Source organism: Temnothorax americanus, unplaced genomic scaffold, assembly GCF_048541705.1.
Source record: "Temnothorax americanus isolate GAGA-0224 unplaced genomic scaffold, ASM4854170v1 Scaffold27, whole genome shotgun sequence".
Taxonomy (NCBI): Eukaryota; Metazoa; Arthropoda; class Insecta; order Hymenoptera; family Formicidae; genus Temnothorax; species Temnothorax americanus.
Genome location: NW_027509411.1, coordinates 1,732,166 through 1,741,208, shown reverse-complemented (window position 1 = coordinate 1,741,208; position 9,043 = coordinate 1,732,166). Strand labels below are relative to the sequence as shown.

General features: G+C 37.3%; 2 protein-coding genes across 2 annotated transcripts; one reads left to right on the top strand and one right to left on the bottom strand.

The window, feature by feature from the left end:
• Positions 1-1,739: 1,739 nt before the first annotated feature.
• On the bottom strand, positions 1,740-3,605 carry LOC143899516 (uncharacterized). The gene is made up of 3 exons (XM_077409858.1): positions 2,443-3,605; positions 2,100-2,288; positions 1,740-1,921 (listed from the first exon to the last, which is right to left on the bottom strand). The coding sequence occupies exons 1-3, from the start codon at positions 2,507-2,509 to the stop codon at positions 1,833-1,835; spliced, it is 345 nt and encodes a 114-aa protein (XP_077265984.1). The 5' UTR covers positions 2,510-3,605; the 3' UTR covers positions 1,740-1,832.
• A 137-nt stretch (positions 3,606-3,742) lies between these two features.
• LOC143899515 (uncharacterized) lies at positions 3,743-5,685 on the top strand. Its single transcript, XM_077409857.1, has 6 exons — positions 3,743-3,906; positions 4,080-4,212; positions 4,539-4,730; positions 4,817-5,003; positions 5,098-5,282; positions 5,379-5,685. Exons 1-6 carry the CDS (start codon positions 3,895-3,897, stop codon positions 5,600-5,602), a joined length of 933 nt encoding a protein of 310 aa, XP_077265983.1. The 5' UTR covers positions 3,743-3,894; the 3' UTR covers positions 5,603-5,685.
• The last annotated feature ends 3,358 nt before the right edge of the window (positions 5,686-9,043 follow it).

Genomic DNA, 9,043 nt, shown 5'->3' with positions numbered 1-9,043 from the left:
CTTTTGTAAATACAAAAATGTATTTTTTAAATATACTTTCAAATAAATTAAAATAAAATATTGTTTATTAATTTAGACTTATAGTTTTTCAGAATAAAAAAATTTCAACTTTGGCAACAGCCGGGATTTAATTGCACATTTCGGGCCGATTCTCGAGGCGACGCCGACGCCTACACCCCCATTACCGCTCGAGGCTCAGCGGCCCGAGCCGCCGATCGCTCACGTGACGCGTAATCTCAGGCGAAGTATTCTCGCTATTTGTAGAATAAATTTCAATATACTTTTGTGTTATATGATCACGCTTGTTAAAGTGTAAAAATTGAAATTTATACATGTAATATGTAATATGTATATAATGTATATGAGGTACAAGAGGGTGGTCTTGTGGTAAAGCGCCAGACTCGTAATCCCGAGGACCCGGGTTCGAGTCCACCTGACCACAGGAATTGGAATTTTTATATTCCAAACTGCCACCCCCCGCACGAGTGGGGCTCGTGCGGAGAAACTGGGCTATCTTTCGGAGGAGACATGGAGAAATTAAATGTACTTCTTTGTATTTAGAAGTATAAAAAACTTCATATAAAGCTCTTTCTCCAGTGCCACTGCTCGCTCTTGGCAATTCTGATACAGTTGTCTTTGTATCTGGTCTTGTTCAGAAATTAAATTAAATTAAATTAAATTTGAAATTGGTCGTCAAGCTAGGGGAGCTTGGGAGTTTTTTTTTTTTATTTTTTTTATACTTTAACAAGCGGCGTTTTTATTAAATTACTAAATTATAAAAAAAAAACTCCCAAGCTCCTCTAGCTTGACGACCAATTTCAAATTTAATTTAATTTAATTTAATATCTGAACAAGATCAGATACAAAGACAATTATGGAGAAAGAGCTTTACATGAAGTTTCTTATTCTTCTAAATACAAAGAAGTACATTTAATTTCTCCATGTCTCCTCCGAAAGATAGCCCAGTTTCTCCGCACGAGCCCCACTCGTGCGGAGAGGTGCAGTTTGGAATATAAAAATTCCTGTGGTTAGGTGGACTCGAACCCGGGTTCTCGGGATTACGAGTCTGGCGCTTTACCACAAGACCACACTGCCACCCTCTTGTACCTCACATATAATATATATACATATTACATGTATAAATTTCAATTTTTTATACTTCAACAAGCGTGAATCATATAAAACACCAGTAGATTGAAATTTATTCTACAAATAGCGAGAATACTTCGCCTGAGATTACGCGTCACGTGAGCGATCGGCGGCTCGGCCGCTGAGCCTCGAGCGGTAAGTAATGGGGGTACAAAAGGCGTCGGCGTCGCCTCGGGAATCGGCCCGAAATGTGCAACTAAATCCCGGCTCTTTCTCTATATATTCTTTATAATTCTTTTTCTATATATTAATAATTTATGTTTAAAACTGCAAAAACATTTATGTTAAAAAAATATTACAGCTAAATGTATTTTCATTAGATTTGTTACACTTTATATAAGAAATAGATGTTACATGCAATTTTACATGGCATCGCATGTGATAGGCTGCGTTCAGAACGTCACCCGAGAGCGTACGAGTATACTTCCTTCTCTTTCTATCTCAGCGAGTGAGTATACATACCCGTGTGTACCCGGGTGACGTTTCCGAACGCAGAGCCCTATTGTATGCGATGTCATATAAAATTTTTTTAATAATATTAAATGATATCTCATATGTGATACTATATGATATCTCATATGCAATATTGATTGAGATCTCGTATGCGCTGTCATATGATGTTTTGGTTGGATATCTCATATGCGTTTTCATTTAAGATCTCGTAAGAGAGATCGTATGAGTTCTCATAAGAGAATTTTCATTAGGGTTGTTATATATAATGCTAGCTTTATATCCACGATTTTCTTCTCTGCAGTTATTGTAGCCTGATATCCTTCAAATAATAAAAGATAAATCATATAAATATACAAGAATTCTGCACTATAGTTCATTGTGTTTCTATTATTTAAAACATTCTCAGCTTTATATCCTCCAGCTTAACGTGTAACGGATGAACTTTTGAGGATAAGGCTGGAGAATGAAAACATGGAATCAATCTCAATGGCTGTTACCGTGGCTCATCAAAGATTTATATTTTGTCCTGTTCAACACTGCAGAATTCTCCCTGTGCTTTTTCGAACGTGCATGTTTTTGAAGATCCGAAAGATGACGTCTCAATGATTGATCGCAAATTTTACAATAAGCTTCGTTTGGATCGTTCGGATTCTTGTATTTTGCCGAGTCAATGTGTTGCAACCATCCTACAATAACGGTTTTATCTCAACGTTAAACACGGTATCGAAATTATCGAATACGAAATAAAGCACCACATTATATACATATGTAGTATGTACAAAGGCTCGCATTCATGCTTTACACTCTTTACAGTATCATTTGTAAAATACACAAGTTTACCTTTAGCCCATTCGGTGGACTCCCACTCCTTACAATATTTTCGTTTGTCTTTTTCGTACTTGCCCATACTTAAGTACTTCACTTCAGCTCTTAAAAATAACTCCTGTCAGGAATAATAATTTTCTTCGCATTGAAAACTTCAATTTGTATCTTTATCGCGTTTAGAGAAACTTCAGGATTCAATGTGTCGTCGCGAAAAACGGCGAAATGTGAGGAGAAGGTTATCACGCGACGAGATCGCGTGATACCGCGAGAGCACGATGATACCATGCGATAAATGCATGCAATTCGAAATGACCAATCGGCACACAGTGTTCTCCCGCGACAATATCCCTCTCACGTAGCGAGAAGCGAGTACCGAGTCAACTGAAAATCTATAGTGTATGTAACGTAAACTATAGATTTTTAGCGCTGGCAGCACTGGCTTGAAGATGGCTGCTGAAACGTAAAGTTGGCATCTTTGGTTCCTATTGCCTATTGCCTAAGGCCTAGGTATAGGGTGCCATTACATGGAGCGCGGAAACGCGGAAACGCGGAAGCGCGGAAGACAAAATTTACTAGATTTCCGTCGATCCGTTCCGTCTGTTTTGAATGCCTTAATATTACATGTAGCATATTTTGAGCGGAAAAGCGGAACGGAGAATTATAAAATATTAATTTTTAACGGTATTTATTGATTAAAATGCTTGTATTCAATAGATAAGCTGAAAAGATAAGCATATTAATAAAAATTGCAATGAATTAAGTGAACACAATTTTAAGAAATGAATACAAATGTCTATTTGTCACTATACTGTTCCGCTTTTCCGCGCAAATTGTGCTCCATGTAATATAAGGAGAAACAAACTCGCGGAACGAACGCGTCAAAATCCGTTGTCAACGCGGATACAGTATACTCCATCAAATTTCGGAGCTGTTTAATCACATTGAAAAAAAAGCTTTTACACATACTCTTCGATTACTTTATTATTTAATAAAAGTGGCAGTATAATATTATAGATCCAAACATTATGTTGATGGTTATTATGAAGTATATCTTATATGCAAGCCAGGGTACATACATAGGCTGCGTTAAGTACTGGCAGTGAATATCGAAACGCAGCCATACATACATACATACACGATAATAGCGGATTCCGCTTTTCCGTTCAAACGTGCGGGACTCAACTCGCAGAAACGCGGAATCTAGTTACTATTCTGTTCCGCGCTTCCGCGTTTCCGCGTTTCCGCGCTCCATGTAATGGCACCCTCAGGGTGCCATTACATGGAGCGCGGAAACGCGGAAACGCGGAAACGCGGAAAGAAAGTAACTAGATTCCGCGTTTCCGTCGCTTCTTTCTATCTCATTTGAGCGGAACAGCGGAATTTATGCGTGTTTTGACTGTTTCGTGTGTGTGTGTGTGCCAAGAAGTGCAAACAGATATATAAAGAAGTGTTAAAACGTTTATTATAATGAACGGCCCAGTAAGTATTTGAGTATCGAGTATTAAGTATATTATAGTATTTGTAAATTAATAATAAATTGACATAACGCTTAAATCAAATTTTAAAAAAATTAATATTAATACCTACTGAATGAAGTCATAACCTCACTTTATGTGATATAAAGATAATTAAACACTTGTATATGTTTGCAGGCTATAAAGTGTGGATACTGCGGTTTCATTTTACGTGGATCATGTGGAACAATTTTAGACCATCATTGTTTTAGTGCATATGATGAAAATACTGAGGCCATAAATGTTGACGAAAATGCCGTGGCCACTATAAGTATGTTAAATAACGTTTTAGTTTAATTTACCGTATTATAATGGAAGATAATTGTAATATATATATATATATTACATATAAAGTTCTTCCTTGAGGGACATAATAACTTTACAAAATGGTGAATGCTATTATAAATAATTATTATTACACATTAATAAATTTTGGTTTTGACAATGTATATTTTACATATGGGATAGTGTTAAACAACTTATTAAGTACACACAAGCATTGAAATGTTGTAAAAAATTAATTATTGATCCACTAGAACAGATAATTGAGTCATTTTATGGTAATTTAAGTCATTATTATTTTTATTTATTTTAAAGGAAAAAGACATGAAACTGAAAATATACCGCATACGAAAGAAAGAGATGTACAGTCTGCACTCACACAAGATGAGTTGCTGATTGAATTAGTTCGTACCCGAAGGCCTTTGTGGGACCATTCTATTCCATTGAAAGATAGGACAAAATTAATAAAAGACAATCTTTGGCAAGAAATTGTAAACATATTTGATGGTGAGATCATTCTTTAATTATTTATATGAATTATATTATTTGCATGATAAAGTAAATAATTTACGATTTTCTGTACAATATCATAGGATCTCTATCTATGGAAGAAGCAAAACAGAAATGGAAAAACCTTCGAGATCAGTATACAAAGGCTAGAAAGAAAATGCGTGGATACGTACGAAGTGGTTCTGGGGCGGAATCTGGCCATCCATTACGTAGTTCTTTTGCTCATTACGAAGAAATGAAATTTCTCGACGATACTCTACAGACAGCACCGTAAGTATTTATATTATCTTTCAACTGAGATTTTACAAACATTCAAATTGCGTGCAATTGAATGTCATAATTTGTAAAATTATTTTGTTTCCAGGACTGTCAGCTCCATCCAGCCCCTTTTGGAAGTGAATTCATCCCATCTTGATGACAATGATATGCAAAGGAATGACATGGCTGATGCAGACTACTTCACTTGTGATGATTCCACGATGGACGTTGCAAGTACATCAAACGCATCATCACGAAAATCATGTTCACCGTCAGAGGCGAGAAAGAAAAGTATGCGGCAATTGTCTTTTGGTTTCATGTATTTTAGATACTCATCATGCATTATTAAGTACAGATTATTAATTAGGCATATATTATTATTTACAGAAGCAAAGATTGCACAAAGGCAAGCTGATATGGAAACTAAATTTCTCAATATAATTGATGAAACGTCACGGAAGAAACGTGATGTAGTGGACAGCTATTTAGATCAGCTTGGTGACATTTTACGCCGACTACCCTACTTACGACGCAGAAATCTGCAAAGAAGAATGATGGATATTGCTATCCAAGAGGAGGATATGGAACTTGCGGAGCGAGAGAATCCCTAATAAAAATATTACTTTCTTGATATATTTTTTTATATATTTCATTATATATATATATAAAATAAAATATTTTTTTATTCGATTTATTACATTGTACAAATTATTAAACTATAGAAATATAGATCGTCAAAACAGGCTACATACAAATATTGTGTGGCAAAAAACTTTCGAATTATATATTCACAAAATATTTTATTTACGAATACAATGCATTAAATGGAGAAACTATGTTTTAAAAGTTGTTAGTTAAAACTTTGTCCAACTGCCATGGTAGAGGATTTACATGTTCGAAATAATGAGCAAAGTTATCTCGAATTTTCAATGCTGTAGACTTTTGCGAAACATTTCTATGATTTACAGCTGTAAGTCCGGTACTTGTAATTAGGAGATTGTGTTCTTCTTCTCGCATATTAGAATACCGTCTTGCTGTAAATGGTAGATTTAATTCATTATTAATAATAAAATTATGTAAGACAACCGTTGCTTGTACAGCTTTTACAGCAGTACGTGTGCATGCAACAAGAGGTCGACGATATATTCTCCATCTTGCAACCAAAAGTCCGAAAGCACATTCTACTGTTCTCCTTGCTCGACTCAGGCGATAGTTAAAAATTTTTCTGTTGATATTCAGCTGTCTACTGCGAGGGTACGGTCGCATCATATATGATCTCAGAGGAAAGGCCTCATCTCCCAATAAAACGTACGGAAAATCCGAATCCATATGATTTAGATGTGTAGGTAGAGGAATATGGAGAGCATTCGTTTCTAGTAGATGTGGTAATCCGCTGTTTTCGAAAACACCTCCGTCGCTTTGCCTTCCCTCAGCTCCAATATCCACAATAATAAAACGGTTCTTGGCATCACTTACTGCGAGCAAGTTTATGCTGTGCCTTCCTTTATAGTTGTAGTAGCATGAGCCACTACGAGGCGGTGCCTGCAAATTGAGAACCATTATTGTGATATATATATTTCTCATTTCACATATGTCATTGCATTATTAATGTGTAATATATTGAACCTGAATTATTGTAAATAAATTCATAATATACATACCTGAATTTCGACATGCTTTCCATCGATAGCGCCTATGCAGTGTGGAAATTGGCATATCAGTTCGAAATCTTCTGCAATCCTACTCCAATTTTCTTCAGTTGGATCAACCATAACCTTCTTCTGTAGAGAGATCCAAATTGCTTCACACGTTTCCGGAATAATATGTGATAGTGTGCATTGGGCAATGCGATAAGCATATGATAGCGACATCATGCTGTCACCTGATGCCAACCAACGTATAGTCACCTCTAATCTCGTCCTAGCCGGTATTGGTTTTTGAACTGCTGTTTGTTTTTCGATCAATGGTCCAACAATCTTGAGTAACTCGTTGAAGATTGTTGATGACATTCTGAGATAGTTAAAATATTTTTCGGGATCTGTCAATTGCATCTCCACAAGTAAATTGTTGCTGTCACCTTGTGCAAGTCTTCTTTCTTCGGTAAAAATAGGTCGTACCCATATTCTTCGATTCTTTTGCTCTTCCAATTTCTTGTAACGCAAGTACAAGTAATACATTGCAGTAACTTTTTTCATTGTTATTTCTGCATGTCTCATCGGTTCATCTCTTGCTTGAATAAGAAACTTCATAATAATCATTAACATGATATTTGGATCCATGATATACTTGACGGACACCACTTTTGTCGTGATCGAGCCACCTAGCCCTGCAGGACAGACGAAACGATGACGACCTGCGCATCCGCTTGTACCAAGACCCCGGCCAAGTGCTCATCCAAAGAAAGCTCGTCGCAAGTTGGCAGGAGTCACACCAACGCGATACAGAAATGTCCCGGTCAGAACTGCTCGAATTATTCCAAGACCGGCGTCGGTAGATCGCGACGACCGCAGTCTACGTCAGAGACTGGACGTTGAGGAGGGCCAGCAACGAGGTGCAGCAGAGCTGCGTGTCCTGCCTGCCGCAGAATCTTCCCACGGAACTGGAGTCGACACTTCACACGTCGAGTCTTTCACACGTGCCACTAGCCTGTACCAGGAGCTTCACGGCTAAAAGCATGAACTACGCGCCGAACAAGCACCAGGTGGAGAAGTTCGTCAACGACACGTTCGAGATGCCCGGCCACGAGTTCGAGGACTGGGACCCGGCTGACTGGACGGCCACTCCCAAGTTCCTGCAGAACATCGAGGACGACGAGCTGCGGAAGTTCGGCTCCGATCTCAATCACATCTGGAAGCTGCTGGGCAGGAAGATGCGAGACGACGTGAGGATCAACGAGCAACTCTACTCGATCATCTACGTGCCGCATCCGGTGATCGTGCCCGACTCGCGGAAGGGCACTTATGCGCTTGTTCTACCGAATAGTTTATACCAATTAAATCACTTTTCCAACTTTACGGAGAAATGTCTACAAAATATTTTAAATATATTATAAATATATTATATATTATAAACATATTGTAAAAATACATAACCTACCTGAGGTATCTGAGTGCAAAGGTACAGAGAAAAAGAACGAATATTTGACGCGCTCGTTCCGCAAGTTTATTTCTCTTTATATTACATGGAGCACAATCTGCGCGGAAAAGCGGAACAATCTGGTAATAACTTGACATTTATATTCCTTTATTAAATGTGTGTTGACTTAATTCATTGCAATTTGTATTAGTATGCTTATCTTTTCAGTTTATTTATTGAATACAAGCATTTTGATCAATAAATACCGTTAAAAATTAATATTTTATAATTCTCCGTTCCGCTTTTCCGCTCAAAATATGCTCCATGTAATATTAAGGCATTCAAAACAGACGGAACGGATCGACGGAAATCTAGTAAATTTTGTCTTCCGCGCTTCCGCGTTTCCGCGTTTCCGCGTTTCCGCGCTCCATGTAATGGCACCCTCAGATCTCAAGTTCGATTTAAAACTCGATATCTTTAGGAACGCACTCAGTATCATGGCGGAAGGTGTGTCTCCTAACCTATTACTGATAGTTCACTTATTTTTGAATTGTTAATTTTGAATAATTTTGAACAAACACTGACTGTTTTAATCCTCTGTAGCATTGTCTAAAAGTGAAATGCTACAAATGAAGAGAAAGAGGAAACTACGTACGTTTATTTAATTTCAGCTATACAAAGCCATGAAATGGACTTGGTTTACAATATACCTTAAACACACTCATACCAACTTTTTTAACTTAACGCGTGACACTGTTAATTCCTTATTCCATACTTTTTTAATTTCTTCTAGAAAAACTACCCCTTAAACCCTACACGCCTAAACCCATAATTTGCACGTTAAACTCACCCTAAACTCATGCAGTAATACTTGAACTAATCCGCTTCAGCAATATCAAGCCAAGAAACGGACATTATTCACCTATACACAGTATACACACACACATACCGAGAAAGAGGAAACTAAAGAACAAACG

Bases quoted from the DNA above. Each gene is read 5' to 3' on its own strand.
- LOC143899516 (XM_077409858.1), bottom strand. From the start codon at position 2,509: ATGGGCAAGTACGAAAAAGACAAACGAAAATATTGTAAGGAGTGGGAG. The intron at 2,289-2,442 runs GTAAACTTGTGT...CCGTTATTGTAG, and splicing joins GTCCACCGAATGGGCTAAAG to GATGGTTGCAACACATTGAC. The intron at 1,922-2,099 runs GTAACAGCCATT...TATTATTTGAAG, and splicing joins TAAATCTTTGATGAGCCACG to GATATCAGGCTACAATAACT.
- LOC143899515 (XM_077409857.1), top strand. The intron at 4,213-4,538 runs GTATGTTAAATA...TTTATTTTAAAG, and splicing joins AAATGCCGTGGCCACTATAA to GAAAAAGACATGAAACTGAA. The intron at 5,283-5,378 runs GTATGCGGCAAT...TATTATTTACAG, and splicing joins GTCAGAGGCGAGAAAGAAAA to AAGCAAAGATTGCACAAAGG.